The 16,974-nt window shown below is 40.1% G+C and overlaps 1 protein-coding gene across 1 annotated transcript in view; it reads right to left on the minus strand.

The window, feature by feature from the left end:
* Positions 1-16,752, minus strand: part of SGPL1 (sphingosine-1-phosphate lyase 1) — a 57,484-nt gene extending 40,732 nt beyond the window's left edge. Inside the window, exon 1 of the mRNA XM_005882707.2 lies at positions 16,437-16,752. Coding sequence (XP_005882769.1) covers positions 16,437-16,463 — 27 coding nt within the window. The 5' untranslated portion in view covers positions 16,464-16,752. The remainder of the gene's footprint in view (positions 1-16,436) is intronic.
* Between the last annotated feature and the right edge of the window lie 222 nt (positions 16,753-16,974).

Here is a 16,974-nt window from a genome sequence, read left to right on the forward strand (position 1 = left end):
AGAGAACAAGATTCTATAAGCAAACTTCCCATCCTGGCACTACCCGCAACCCTTTTCTCCCAAGAAAAACTTCTTTGGGAACTAGTACTATACTTGACCAACTGCCAGTTAGACAGTGATTTTTCCCCATTCAATTTCTTAATTACCAATTTATATCAGAAGAAACATTCTACAAATGAGAACCATTAAAATATATTTCCAGGTCCACACTGATGGTGCTTCTTTCCTGGGAGTTAATACAAATCGTAGCAATCCCTACTCAAGAGGAGCTAACCATCTGCATTTGTCTTATTTAAGGACAATGGCATCTCCACTCAGGCAGCCCCTAGAACTGCCTACCACACCATCCTATGAGACCTGCCCCACAATGATGCCACTGCTACAGAGATGCCTATTGCGTAAGGGTTTACATCTATTCAACAATTATTCCTGAGTGCCCACCACCTACATGGCACTATTTTACAGGGATGACAGTTCACCAGTTTGCTTCACTTAAAACTTTCTCTTCCCTTTCAAACTCAAAGATTAGGTGGCCACCTGATTACAGAGGGAAAAGAACTAATTAAGAAAGAGAAGGCCTTGCCCTAGCTGGTTTGGCTCAGTGGATAGAGCGTCGGCCTGCGGACTGGAGGGTCCCAGGTTCGATTCTAGCCAAGGGCACATGCCTGGGTTGCGGGCTCAATCCCCAGTAGGGGGCATGCAGGAGGCAGCCGATCAATGATTCTCTCTCATCATTGATGTTTCTATCTCTCTCTCCCTCTTCCTTCCTCTCTGAAATCAATAAATATATTTTTTTAAAAAGAAAAGAAAGAGAAGGCCAAAGGCCCGAGACAAACATATACAGGAAAGGGTGAAGCACTTAAAAGCATTACTTATTCATAGAGGATACATGGTAATATTTATACAACTTAAAATTTTTAAACATCTTTTATATTATCTTATTTGTACTTTATAACCTCATGAGGTTGTTAGGTTAAGAATGAAAAATTTCACTTTATGGGTGGGGAAAACAAGTTAAGAAAGGTTAAGTGACTTGCTCTATGGCAAACCGAGTAGTAAATAGCAGAGTCAGAGCTAAAACCCAGGACTTCACACTTCAAGTTGAATCCAAGATTTCTGGAACCATTGCTCAGGACTTCAAAACATTAGAAACACCAAAACCTAACTGGAGGAATACAGCCTAAAAGAAGAGTACCAAAGAGCTGTAAAGCCAAGCAGAGGAACCAACAAGACATTCCAATGTACTCTCTCCTTCTTGTTCCTCTCACATTAAAAAATCAAGCTAACGCCCTGGCTGGTTTGGCTCACTGTATAGAGCGTCGGCCTGGGGACTGAAGGGTCCCAGGTTCAATTCCGGTCAGGGGCATGTACCTTGGTTGCGGGTACATCCCCAGTGGGGGGTGTGCAGGAGGCAGCTGATTGATGCTTCTCTCTCATCGATGTTTCTAACTCTCTATCCCTCTCCCTTCCTCTCTGTAAAAAATCAATAAAATATATTTTTTTAAAAATCAAGCTAAACTCTAAAGAAAAACATTTCCGCTGTCATGATCTATTCTACTGATAATTTCTGAACTGCCACAGAGACCCAGATTGCTTGCCAAAGAAAAGGTAGTAATTTTCTCAGCTGAGTATTACACAGAACAAAGTCTTCTAATGATGTCTGGTCAAAACTAAAGTGCACACAAATTAGTTTCCTTTGGCTCTAATAACAACTTGTACCTTTCAGACTTCCTGCTTTGTCCAAATACAGACTGCTGACCACAACACAGACCAGGCTTCCAAGTGTCACTCACTAGAGGAAAAATTCAAAGCAGTAATGCCTAATAATACCACTGTAGTATCATTGTAAATCAGGATTCAGGGAAAGCTACTTCCTTACAGAAGGTTCGTCTTCTCACATAGCACAACGTCTTCTCTGCATTTGTAAGATGCCAAATATCCGTATGCCACAATTCAGGTTATTTCTCAGGAGTCAATCAGGGCCAAACTGCATGAGCCAACTGCATTGAGTTAATCTGTCCTAGAAGGAAAGCACTCTACCCTGGTGTGGGAGAATAACCAAATGATTATTTTAATATCTGAACTCTCTTATGGTACCAGGTCTGATAAGAATATAAACAAGCCGAAACCGGTTTGGCTCAGTGGATAGAGCGTCGGCCTGTGGACTGAGGGGTCCCGGGTTCGATTCCGGTCAAGGGCATGTAGGATGCGCCCGCAACCAAGGTACATGCCCTTGACCGGAATCGAACCCGGGACCCTTGAGTCCGCAGGCTGACGCTCCATCCACTGAGCCAAACCGGCTACGGCAAAATATATTTTTTTTTAAAAAGAATATAAACAAGAAGGAGGACCTAATTTTTGTATCTCCTACACCACCTAGAATAGCATCTTACAAGAAGGAGGACCCAATTTTTGTATCTCCTACACCACCTAGAATAGCATCTTCAACATGGTAGGAACTCAACATTTATTCAACTAAAGTGAAATATTGCATATACTTATGACAATTTGTTTCCTAAGATCTAGGAAGATCCTGCCACCTCCTCTCCCACATTTCTCCCAGTGGTGGTGGCTTGACCCAGAAAAGAATGGCTGGTTATTTGTAACCACACTCTGCACACACTGGCACCCTTCTAATGAGCACACAAGACACATCATGTCATAGGCCATCAGAGTTAAATTAAAAGGGAGGTTAAAGATCCGTTCATGACCCACTCTCCATCCTTCACAGATGAAGACACAGAGGCCCAAAGGTCACACAGCTCACAGCCAGGACTCAAACCTTCTGGCTCAAAATACATTGTTTTTTTCCACTACATTTTCCACAGCCCAGGTTTCCAGAGCCAAACTATCAGTGGCACAAACTATCAGAAAACCAACAGGTTCAAAATAGACAGTTCTCATAGTTACACCATCTAGTTTATTCCAGGAACTAAATTAAGAGCCACAGCTTTACTACTCTCCCAGCTAAGACAGACAACACTGCCAAGTGATCGGAACACTGTCCTACAAACATTGAGTGCTTCTGGAGTGTGAACAGCTATCAATGATTTTCTCAAAACTCACTCTTCTCTCAGCTAGAGACTTACACTATTACCTACTTCCAAAAAAAAGACTGAAAGGAATCAGTTTGAAAAGTACTTCATGAGAGTTGTCTTCAAAATCATAAAATGTTGCTGTTTGAAGCTTAGAGACCACCTACCTAACCCAATCCTTTTCAAGGATGAAGAAATTGAGGCTCAAAGACTAATACTAAAGTGTGCCTTCCCTCGGGTCAAACTACATGCAGAGGCCCCATCAGAATCTAACTTCCTGGTCAATACTCTTTCCACTAGTGAAGAACATCAAAACCACTGAAGTGCATCAAAATCATCCAAAGAGCTTTTCTGAGAATATCCCACCCGATGGTTCAGTAAGTATAGAGTGGAGCCCAGAGAAAAATGTATTTTGTAAAACCTCCCCCATATGATTCTGATAGGCACTCTTGGTTAAAAACAGTTTCTCTACATTATCACGTGTCCCCTTCTCTTCCCATCCCCTTCTTTTACAAAATAATTACCCAATAGTTAACATATTACTGAGACCCAATCACCAAACTTAGACAGGAGGTACAAAGACATCACCATGCTTTCCTGGAACTGTTAAAGCCAGGTCCCAGCCTCATGAATCAACGAGATCAACTCATTCATTGTTCCTGGCGAATATTTATTCTCTGGCCAGATACTAATGAAAATCAAAATCTTCCACCCTGCAATGCTGCAGAGAGGAAAGGATTTGTTTTCCTCCTTCCTCCACTTTCTTAACCTCTAACACACTGCACAATTCAACCCTCAACAGCTTTTCCAGAAGAGCCAGAAATCCAAACTTTAAAGCAGGAATGGGCTGTTGAGAAAAAGAAAAACCTGTTTTACCCAGTTCACCCACTACCTAATGTCTTAAGATCAAACGATAATTTAAAGACTGAGACTGGGTGAGGGAGTGAAGTTAAAATACAGAAGATATCCAAAGAGTTAATTATTTATTCTTTACTTCTGCCCTAAAAACACAGATTTAATATCACATCCTAAAGAACTTCAAAGTACAAAGTAAACAGGTAAGAAAATACTACTGTCTTTAGAGCCCCAAAAGGCATTAAAGTTCATCAGCAAAAATAGATCACTAGCCCAAATGGAAAACTCCCCTGAGTCACTGAAGACGTTAAGAATTGAGCAGCAAAACCAGACAGCCTTCCAACCAACCACTAGTGACTGTGACAGAAATGTCCCAATCAGCATGTCTTAGGAGGTAGAGAGTAAACCATAAACTTCCCCCAAAATTCCACAATGTGAGTCAAGAGATCTAGTATCTGAGAAGTTCCTCTCACAAAGCTGAACGGCCCATGTGCTCCCCTTAAGTCATGTCTCAAGCCAAAGACAGACATGCTCAGCACTATTCCACAAGCGTGTGTAAGTCTAATTGCTCCATACTTGGCACTGGAGTGCTCAGGCAAAGCTCCTTAGCTCCTTACGGTCACTGCGATACAATCTTGTCTTCCGAAAGGAAACAGACATGCAATATGCTCTAGTCATTAGGGTGCACTCATGGAAAATCAAAGCTTCTGAGCTCATAAAAGCTGAGAGCCCTAAACACTGCCAAATGGTCATTTAAAATGTTGTATTTATTTACTTGTGGTGAGGACAGGGCACCAACTGAAGACAGATGCTGACTTTTTCAACTAATGATTTTGAGCACCTTCTCAAATACATCAAGAAAGACACTACAGGGAGCTTCAACTAGTAGAGAAGACTGAAATGTATAAAACTAAGTTCAGTAAGGAGAGGAGCAGGCTAGTGGTTGTAGAGGTAAGAGCAATTAAGGGTTTTCTTGGTAAATACTTTCTCAGCATAAGGCAAGTAGGTAAGATGTGGGGGGAAAGTACATGAAAACTTGAACATACAATGCTGCTATGAATTTGCCATGAATTCCCCGTCTCTTCCAATAAGTAGCTAAATGACTTATTACAAATATGCACAGAAGTTACCTTTCAAAGTACAAAAGGAGCCCATTATCCTCTGAGGACTAGAAATGAGAACTCCTTGGATAATAAGTAAGGTCTAGTGGAAATAATCCCATATTCTTCACACCTAAAGGAAGTCTTGACTTCCCTAAGCTATCACAATGGGAGAAGTAGTCATGAGCTTTTCCCTTCCCAAACTTATCTCAATAGGATTATCTACTTTTGTCACTGAGTTAGGATACCTAGACTTCCCAAATGATAAGTATTTATAGAAATCTATTCAATAGTCATACTGCTATTAGAGATGAGAAATACTGAATATATGCTGAAAAGTGTAACTTAAGTTACAAAGGCTACTTCTTGGAGATTTCTAACATGTAATTCTGTTCAAAAGAATAAACTTCAGACCTATCCCTGGGTCTCTAACTGACTCTTTGGGAAGTCTGCTTTCAAAATCTAGTCAAAAAAGGAGCTACTTTTTAAAACTGAAGTAAGACTAAATTTAAAATTATCATTTGGAAGAGTTTCCGACTTTCTGATAACCTATTGAAAGTGCAGGAGAAAATGTGTACTTCCAATAGAAATTAGTCATTCCAGGACATCCCTCTAGGTTATCTGATTATGATTACATACAATAGAAAATTAGTCATTGGCCAGGACATCCCTCTAGGTTATCTGATTATGATTACATGGAAGTTATTTTATAATGTAGATAAATCGATAATGTAGATAAATATAATGTAAATGATTGAAAGCAATGCAAACTAGCCCTGGCCGATTTGGCTCAGTGGATAGAACATCGGCCTGCGGACCAAAGGGTCCCAGGTTCGATTCCAGTCAAGGGCACGTACCTTGGTTGCAGGATCCTCCCTGGCCAGAGCCCTGGTCGGGACTCATGCAGGAGGCAACCAATAGATGTGTTTCTCTCACATAGATGTTTCTCTCTGTCTTTCCTTCTCTCTTCTACTCTCCCTAAAATTCAATGGAAATATATCCTCGGGTGAGGATTAATAACAAAATAAAGAAAGCAATGCAAACAAATCTTCATCTATAAACAGGCAATCTGCCATGTCTAGTAAAGGTTCAAATGACTTCCCTCTCCACTATGGAAGAAACTAATTTTGCCTCCATGTCATATTCATTTTAATATTCTTGATCTATATATACGTCTGTTTTCATTTGAACCAATTATAACATCTGCCTGAATTCTTCATTCTAAGTAAAATAAAATATTTAATGTGTATTCATTTTCTATCTGTATGAGTGTAATGATTTCACCTTTTTTTGAAAATTCTCAGTCCCCTAAACTCCCCCACCCCCCAAAAAATGCTAGGGAACATAAAATCTTGCAAATAATTATAAAGGGTTCAAGACATCCTGAAGGCCAGTCATTTGGGTTCATATTCCCCATAATAACCCCTTCTTTAAAATGAATCCTAGAAGTAGCCTTAAGATGACAAACTATCCTATTATATGAAAAGTAAACCTAAGATGAGACCCTCTATGTTCCCTGTGAGAACAAAATAGAAACACGATTGGATATAGCCAGTATTTAAAATTCTCCAGGAAAAGCCTTATAACTACAATAAAAAGAAATGAAGTTATGAACATGCTACAACATGGATGAACCTTGAAAACATTATTAAGTGGAAAAAGCCAATCACAAAAACGACATATTCTATGATTCCACATATATGAAACATTCTGAATAAGGAAATCTATAGACAAAAAAAAAATCATTTGATGTGTGCCTAGGGCTAAGGGATTAGGAGGACATAAGTGACTGCTAATAAGTATGGCGTTTCTTCTGAAAACTTTTTAAATTTGATTGTGGTGACAGCTGTACAACTCTGTGGATATACTAAAAACCACTGAATTTTATATTTTTAAAAAGAAAGCATTATGATGGAGCAATTCGATTATGGTCACCAAATACCAACTAAGACCAACCACCTAGGATTTTGTATGGATTCACAGGCTTAAAAAAGGGGGAGAGGGAGGGCTCCTTTCTGAAAAAAGTTTCCAAATGGGCCAAAGACAGCAAAAACTGCAATTCCAGAAACAGAAAGTAACATTTTGGACTTCAAATAAAAGCAACCAAAAGTATCTGATAATAGTTTAGAAATGTATAGAGCAATTAGATATAACCTAGACAAAGAGGATCATTACTATTAAAAGTATATATTTTAAAGATTCTATATACAGAATTACTAAGCGCAAAAATTGTGAAACTTTTAAAAAACACGATTTTTCCTTTGGCAGTTCATAAACACATACTCCAGCTACTACCCAGGATATCTGAAAACGACAGCCATCTGAGTACTGTCCTGAGCCGACACCCCATCACTACTCGTGTGGACTCTTTGAGCCGTGTTAATGGTGTTCTACAGGCATCTGGGGTGTCCTAGGAAGTCTGGACTAGTAATCTAAGTCTTCAGCTCTAATTTTACCTCTCACTTAGAAGCTGTGTGACCTTTGGTACATTAATAAATGTCTATGCAACTAGATTTTGCTCATCTGCAAAAATAGTACTGTTGTTATAACTCAATGAAAAGTTCACAAGAAAGAAAAAAAGGTACCACAATCAACTGATAGGGTCGTTGTGAATATTAAATGAGGTAAAGGTAATAATAACTGCAGATAAGAAACACTAAATATTTAATGAATCTGAATTCTCTGATGAGCATTTCCTTCCCTCTTCAGTAAGCAGTAAGGGAAATAACCTTCACAGTGTCCCAAAGTCACAAAGGTAGAGCTGGTAGACGTTTTCAACAGTTTGATTTATGCCTATGTTGTATTTTCTTACATATGATGGTAATGAAATGCATGTTAATAGTGAACTACTCCCGAGTTTTGTAAGACAGATGTTAAGCCAACTCTTTGCCTTCACCAATGTAACTCAGTCATAAGGTTGCAAGTGACCCTTTGCCTACCTACAAAACAGGATTATATACTTACCTACTTACGTTTACAGATCAGAAACCTGATTTCAGTCATCCGGTAGATTGCTGTTCACTGCTATAGCCATGACTCTTGGGAAAGATTTTAAAATCCTAAGATTGGCAACAAGGGCTGGAGATTTCTAACATGTAATCCTAGGTTTTCTTCCATCCTTGCTGCAACACAGCTAGACAAGGAGGTCTACCATGGCATTCTCGTATTTGTCTGAGATTCCTTCCTAGTACAGAGTCCTTCCTAAACAGAATTTTGTATTTGTCTTAAAGACTTGGTAACGTTAAGACTGAAAGTCAAGATAGGACTGATGTATTCCTTTGGGAAAAAGCCTCCAGAAAACAAGGTCTCCCCGATACTGAGCGCAGAATATAAATATACCAGAATAGCTACTTAGGTTCCAAAGAGTTCCAGAGGACTATGATTTTGGTCTCGGAATTAACTGCTATAAATGGTGTTTTACAAATCTAAACTCTGGCCTTAACAGAGCCCTTTTAATACTCAAAAAGAACCAGGGCTGCTTTGTTTCCATCAAATGTTTATTAATACTTATAAACTACATTAATGAGAATGCAGAAGGCTTTTACTCTCTAGGAAAATTACAGGGGGGGAAGGGCATTTCACCTTTTAAAAGTGCCTATACTATTTCAGGAAAGAATTCTCAATGCTCTCTCTAATGTTTAGTGTGCAGAAATTTAAGATTTATTGCCCAAATCTCAATCTAAAATGTATATATTAAGAAAATCACGTAAGAATGTAAACTGGCACAACCACTGTGGAAACCTATTGGGCAGTATACCTATGACCCAGAAATCTATTTATGTTTACCAAAAGACATGTTCAAGAATGCATCAGCATGGCCCTGGCCAGTGTTGCTCAGTGGTAAGAGTATCGGCCTGCACACTGAAGGGTCACAGTTTGTTTCCTGGTCAAGGGCATGTACTTGGGTTGCAGATTCTTTCCCTGGCCCCTTTGGGACAGCTGTGGGAAACAACCAATGTCTCTCTCACATCAATGTTTCTCTCTCTCTCTGTCTGTCTCTCTGGCTGTCTCTCTCTCGTCCCCTTCCACTCTCTCTAAAAAAATCAATAGGAAAAATCGCCCCCTTCCACTCTCTCTAAAAAAATCAATAGGAAAAATATCCTTGGGTGAGGATTAACATACATACATACATACATACATACATATGCATCAGTGTCACTCATAATAGCCAAACACTAGAAACATAAATGTTCACGAACTATAGAAAAAAGAAATTAAGGTATTTTATATACTGTAAAACTACATTGCAGTAATTTTTAAAACTATTGCTACATAAGAGCATGGCTGAATCTCACACACAAAATGTTAAGCAAAAAGGACATTCACAAAAATATACCTATTGTATGTTTCCATTTATGAAAAGTTCACAAATCAGCAAAACTAACCATAGTGAGGATGATAACCTTTGGTGGGTTATCAACTGAGCAGGCTATGAGGAGCCTGCTGGGATGCTGGATATTTTTCAGTCTTGATCTGGGCAGTGAGAACAGTGTATCCATGTGCAAATATTGACTGATCTGTACAATTAAGATTTGTGCCCTTTACTATATGAAAGTTATGCCTCAAAAAAGAAAATGCTACACTCTTTTTTAAATTAAAAATGATTTATTCAATTCATGGGATAGTAAGACACATAAATAACAGTTCATCTGAATAGGCTAGAAATGTCCTGCAGTTTCTGCCTGTACAAAAAGGCAAGTCATTCATTCATCAACATTTACAGTTTGCCTATTTCAGGACAAAAAGCTCATGTAGTTATATTACATTAAGTCAAAAAGCATCAAAAAACACTTGGTAGGTAAGATGTAACAATTTCAAACCTGTATGAAGCTAGTAACAAAATCACAAAATATATACAATAAAATTTCGTAGAACTACAAGGAGAAGTAGATAAATAATTGATAAGGCATAAGACTTGAAGAGGACCCACAAATCCAGAAATCCAAATAGTTAATAAATATTTAAAAGGACACATTAATAATCAGGGAAATGCATATGGGAATCAATCAGATTTCATTCTTACCAAATTGGCAAAATATGCAAAGCCCTATAAATATCAGGCTTGTCAAGCTGTATAGGAATAAGAACTCCAATATGCTATTGCTAGGACTATAAGTTGTATCAACCTCTTTAGAAAAGTTTGGCATTATCTAGTGAAGTTAAGGATATACATTTCTTACAATCCAGTAATTCCACTCCCAGGATTAATCCCAGAAAAGCTCTATGATCACTTGCCATATACAAAAAAGCTCATAATGGCAATGTTCAAAAAAGCCCCAAATTGGAACAATCAAGATATCTATCATCAGTGAAATGGAGAAATAAACTGTGGTAGTCATACTGTAAAATACTATACAGCAATGAAAATGAATGAACTAAACTACATGCAACAACATATCTGTATCTCACAAATATTGAACACAGGAAAATCAAGAATACATATAAGTACATTTATATCAAGTTGAAAAATAAAACTAAACTTAAGATTGCATACATAGGTAGTAACACATGTAAAGAAGAAAAAAGGAAAACAAACAAACAAAAAAAAAACAGCAAGGGAATAATTATCCCCAAAATCAGGAAAGTAGTTATCCCTAGAGAGGAAGGAAGGATAGGGCATGTGGGATTGGGGGTAAATATTCTAGTTTTTAACTTGGGTGGTAGAGATTATTATTTCCTTTATTATTCTTTAAAATGTAGATATGTGCTTCATACACTTTCTGTATGTATAATGAATTTCACATGAAAACGTTTTAGTTAAAAGTGGGACAAGGCCTTCTTTCCTCTTCCTGCTGAATGAAGCAGAAACCTGATAGCTTGAGCTTAAAGCAGCTAGCCTGGCCAGGAGGGGATGCATTGTAAGTGACAGAATTTCCTCAAAGACCTAGGAACGGCCATATCCATCAGGAACTGACTACTCTGGATTTCTCTTACTTTAGAGAAAAATATTTCTACTTTTTAAAGATCTCTATTACTTCAGATTTTTCTTTTCTATACAGCCAAACTAAGACATTCAGTGATCTGCATAAATAAAAACTTTCCAACAATTAAAGCTGTCCCACAATGGAGAACTCCCTGAGAAAGTATGCTGCACCCACTCCTGGCAGGGCCCTGGGGAGGGGAGTCCTACACAGTAAGAGAAGCTGGACTGCAGGATTCCTAAAGGTCTGTCAAGCAATTACGACTCTAAGGCTACTGCTGGAACAAGCAGCTCTGGGCTTGCCAAAGCTGTGGCAACACTCTGCCTCTGAATCTGCCTTCTGTTATCAGTGAGAGCATTCCTTTTCTATAATATTCCAGACTCTGCTCAGACACTGCCTTCTAGCTGTGCTTTCTGGAGCTAATGTGGCCTTGTTTCTAGCATGCGGGGCAACCTCCCTTTGCTCTCTGCCAGATGCTCCGCCCAACCTGCTCCAGCTCTGCTATGCATGTGCCTTACAGGGCTGCCCTGTGTGAATTCAATCACCCAGGTTCCCTTATTCTCTGGTTTCCAGTGAGTTTGACCAATGAGAGTCTCTGGCAGGAGTTCAGAGGGTGGGAAATGAAAGAGTTTGAGGTATTTATTCCTCTTAATTCCCTCCTGCTGGGCCACTGGTTGGCAGTGGCTACAGGTTCCCTTCTCCTTCAGCTAAACTCTCTCAAGGTTTCAGAAACTACGCCCCTTCCTGGCTCCTTCAGACCTAAGAGTAATAATGGCTCTTACCCTGAGTTGTTTCATCATCCCTGTTGGTCTTTTTTAACCCTGCCCAGCTCTGTAAATAGTCCCTTCATCTCCTCAATCACACTGTGGGAGTGTGCCAAGAGATAACTGATACACCCAACGAACTACTTTCCGCCTTCCCAGAGGGCTCCTATTGCCCCTTAACAAATAGCATGGTTTCTCTCTCAGTAATTGGGCTCTGTATGTTTCCACACATGAACTGATTCACTACAAATCAATTCCCTATGGAAATTTCTTAATCCCAGGCTGACTCTCAATTCTGCCACCAATGTGTACAAACTTTATGTAATATTAGATTGGACAAAGACTAATTAAGAAGGTAAATGTTACTAAAAATTCCTGACACACAGACTGCAAGGCTAAGCCAAATACTGGGATTTTAGGGTTTCTCTATTTATAACTCCCCTTTCCTTTAGACTAAAGGCTGCAGAAATTATCATACTTGTTATTATAGTTTTGCTTTATTTTAAACATTCAAACAATGTCAAATACAATGCTCATCCTACTGGCCACTCAAATTATCAACAAAATTTTAAATCTCATACCAGTCCCAATGAATCTCCCCTTTCTTCTAGACAATCCTACAAATAAGACACTGGATTAAAATGAGCTTTTTGTGTCGATCTTTCAATTTATTGCTTAAATCCCAATTGAGATTCAGAAAGAAAGCATCCCTGAAAAAGATCCAAGGGTTAAAGATAATGCTCTAAGATCTGGAAAGATTCTATTTTTGAACCTGAAAAACAAAACTAAGACAGGCTTACAGTTTTGTAAAAAAAAAAAAGTGCTGCAGCCCTGGCCAGGTTGCTCAGTTGGTTGGAAGGCTGTCCCATACACCAGAGGGTTGTGGGTTCGATTCCCCATTGGGATGTTTCTCTCTCACATCAATGTTTCTCTCTCTCCTCTCTCTCTCCCTCTCTCTCTCTCCCCCCCTCTCTCTCTCCCTCCCTCCCTCCTTCCCTCTTTCCTCCCTCCCTTCCTCTCTCTCTAAAAAAATCAATAAACATATCCTCAGATGAGGATAAAATAAATACTTTCTTTTAAGAAAGTGCTGCAGAAATATTGCAAAGGAAAGCATTTCTTAAGAATGTGCCTCTGGCCAGGGGATTGTCAAGGGCGGGGAAAAAAAAAAGGAAAAAAAAAAAGGAGACATGTAATACTCTTTGTAATACTTTAAGCAATAAACAGAAATATTCAAAGGAAAGCATTTCTTAAGAATGTGCCTCTGGCCCTGGCTGGTGTGGCTCAATGGATAGAGCGTCAGCCCTCCCACGGAAGGGTCTCAGGTTCAATACCCAAAGGCACGTACCTGGGTTACAGGTTCAATCCCTGCCCCAGTCAGAGCACATGGAGGCAACCAATTGATATGTCTCTCTCACATCAATGTTTCTCTCCCCCACCATTTCCACGGTCTCTAAAAATCAATAATATTCCAAAGCAGCAGAGCTTGATCCATGGGTAAAATAACCCAAGTAACACTATAACAGACCCATTACACACACACACACACACACACACAAACTCATTCTGCCTGGAATGATCAACATTAATGCCTAGGCTGCAAATACTGTTAAGAACCCTAGACCAGAGTTTCCGCAACCTGGGCACTACTGACATTTTAGGCCAGATAATTCTTGGTTGTGGGAAACTGTGTGCATGGTAGGGTTTTTAATTGCATCCCTGACTCTAGCACTCCTCAAGTGTGACAATCAAAAATGTTTCCAGACACTGCCAATGATCTGGAGGGCAAAATCACCCTGGGTTGAGAACCTCGGCCCCAGACAAACAATTTTCACTCAAACCCAGCACTACCGTGGAACAGATGGTAACCCTGATTTACCCGTCTGGACGGGAAAAGAGAGAAGCCACCTAAGGAGTAGCCTGAGCTTCTTCTTAAAAGTATTTGGCAACTTGTAACCCTAGCTTAGGGAGAAGGAGAATAGGGATGAAAAGAATGGCTGCCAAAGTGAAGAAAGACTGCTAAAAATTGCCTGACTTGAATTCCCTCCGAAAGTATCACAATTCTCAGATGAATACTACTCACTCATTTCATTCTCTCTGAGACATAGGTAGAATGTAGTACAGCCCATGACATGTCATATAGGAGCAAATGGAAAAAGGCAAGCAAACGACCCTAACCAAATGAGGGCAAAATTAAGGACTCACAGTCCAAGCTTCTTATCCTGGAATACAAGGTTTGACTTATATGACTCCAGTTGATCTTCAAGTTTTATTACCACAGCATACTGTCCACATATGTGGTTTTTAATCTTATCAAACCCAATGACCTCTTAACAAATATTTTATAATGCCCCTTTATTATTCTAAAATGAAACTCAAAGATTATAACATTATACTTATAGGCATAACTTTTTAAATTTCAACATAATGCCTCAACTGCAATGTAAAAGAAAATAAACAGGAATATTTGGATAGTAAAACACATATTTTCAGACAAGACTATTCTAGAAGACATACTCACGGCCAGACACATACACATTTCCAATGTGCCCGCTTGAGGGTGGGGCTCTCCCACCCTTTCTGCTCTACACAAACCCTCTCCCATCAGTCACAAAGTTCAACAATCTCTCTCCCTTACGGAGAGTATGACCCAGAGGCAGCCTTATAAAGTAAGTAAGAGGGGAGGATCTCAAGTCAGATCGACTGTGGTAAAAATGTAGCTCCACCACTTCACTGCTGACAGCCTAAGTCTGGTGTCTCACCTGTAAAAGGAGGATGCCAGCATATTTTCCAAAGGAATTTTGTGAACATTAAATGAGTACGTAGAGTATCTATTTCTTGCACATAACATGGAATACGTGCTCAATAAATATTAGCTGGTAGACTTACATTACTATTCCTGAATCCACCCTGTATTATGTTTTAGCTTATGCCCATCTTATTCCCCCAGAAGAAAAGATGGATGACTGGCTACCCACTTATCAGAGATTCTAAAAAAGGATGCATGCACAACATAAGAAGTTGCATCATATGACTTGTATGATTGTTTCTGAGTTTCTACAAGACACTGCCCTGCATTGAGGTTTACTTTTTATTACCTGGGATCCTTTCTTCCCAGTTAGAGGGCCAAGAATATGTCTTACACATCATACAAAGTAGCTAGAGAAACACCTTGAACTCAGATCCTGGCAGTTTAGTGCCCCCATTGAAAACCCACCCTGGTTCTTTACATTTTAGCTTCAAATAGCACAGTTTAGACAAGGAAAAAATGACTTTTCCAGTGAAAGCTCCTCAACCGACTGGTGTCTTAGGAAAATAATGAACCTCAAGGACCTGTTGTTATCCATGTGAATTAATTCCTTACACCAACAAGCAAAGCAACACCCCTAAACATTCTAGATTATCAATTGAGGAAGTGAAAAGTAATGGCAACAGCTACAGAAATACTTCAAAACAAAACAAATTCCAAAGTTAATATTCTGAATAAAAGCACTCACTGCTCAGACTTTTAAAGAGACATATAAACTCACTGAGGAAAAACAGAATTTGTCAACTGTTAAAAACCATTCTCCATTGACCCTCCAAGGTGCTAACAGTGGCTATCCCTGCGTAGTGGAATTTGGCGGGGGGTGGGGTGGATTCTTCTTTTTGCGTATTTATAATTGTTTCCATTTTTTCTAACATATTGCTTATATAATAAGCATTTAAAATTATACTGAGACTATTTATTATCTACTGACAATCCATAAGACTTGAAGCAAGAAACTACTTTAGGTGAAATCTTCCAGATCTGTAGATAAACCAAGTATTTATCTCTCTAAAATCATCTTTGTTCCCAATCGCAAACCAGAACTTAGTTCCCCTCTGTATGTCCCGCAGACCTTACAGGTTTTGCCACGATAGCAAGTCAGCACCAAGTATGAGAAAACCTCACTGTTAGTTTTTGCCCAGTGACAGCCACCACCTCTCTGGGATGGTGAGCCAAAGAGAGGGAAAGGAATTGTTCCTAAATCCATGATTTTGCACAGAGACATCGGACTCAATGAAGTGACTTGTTAAACATTAAATGCACTTTTCCTACGTAGCTATTTGAAAGGTCCGGGTTCCCACAATTCCCCCACTAAAGAGCCTCTATGGAATCATAACTGTCTCAAGAATAAAACGTCGCTTTGGTGAACACTCATGTGGCAATGCTAGCCTCCTTGTTTGGTGAGAAAATAGCACAGGAAGATCTCAGGAGAGGAAAATGCAGCCTCTTCCACAGCAGGTATACACACACCTCAGCCCAACAAAACACTTAAATTCAAACTGATTCAATTCAACAAGCAGTTGTTAAGCACTTACTACTGCAGAGCACCATGGCAGGTGTTTATTCATTTCCATAAAAAGAAGACATATCAGCCTTCTGAGGCATCCTAAGTGTAGTCCGAGAGACCATCGCTTCTAGACTAATATATGACAGACCCAGACAAAATGCAATAGAAGTTTTAAAACTGCTCTGGTAATATGGGAAGGGAATGATTAAAATCAACTGCAAGAATTTTGAAAAAGATTCTTCTTCATGTGCATTAAATACATACTCATCTATTGAATTCAGTTATTTGTCCACTTTAATCATTAAGCCCAAACTAAAGGTGGCAGAAATGCTCAGCCACCAAAAGCAAGCGGCAGAGGTGAAATCTACCTACTCAGATCCCTTGGACTAAAAATAAAACTGAAGGGACAAGTGCCTCCGAACCAGGAGGATGTTCGGGCAATACTCACCAGCATGAGAACGTCCGCACTGGGCATCTTCTCCTTCCAGCCCCGCTCTCAGCGCCGCTGCTCTGCAAAGGGGAACCAGGTTTGTTTACTTCTACAGCTTGTAACTGTCACGCCGACCCGCCTCGATCGGCCGGAGCAGTCAAGAAATGGTTCTCTCCCTCCTTTGAGAGCTCGGGTTTCACTCCCAGCTATCACACTCCACCCCCGGCACCCCACACCAGCGAATCAGGACCTCGCGGGCGCTCGGCTCCGCTCCGACAGCCGGCCAGACTCCCGATCCAGCCTCCCACAGAGCAAATGCCCCCAGGTAGGGACCAGGGGCACCGCCCAGCCCGTCCCCCGACCGAGGCCCGGAACCCAGAAGCCCGGCCCATTCAACCGAGCCCCGCGGGCAATCGGACGCTGGAGGCAGCCCAGCCCCAGGGTCTAGCCTCTGCCGGACTCTCTCTTTAAGAGCCAGGCCGGCCTCGCTCGCTTCATCCCTCCCTCCCTCCCTCCGTCCCCAAAACTCTCTCCTCGCGTGCAGAGGCACAAATCC

Source organism: Myotis brandtii, unplaced genomic scaffold, assembly GCF_000412655.1.
Source record: "Myotis brandtii unplaced genomic scaffold, ASM41265v1 scaffold735, whole genome shotgun sequence".
Taxonomy (NCBI): Eukaryota; Metazoa; Chordata; class Mammalia; order Chiroptera; family Vespertilionidae; genus Myotis; species Myotis brandtii.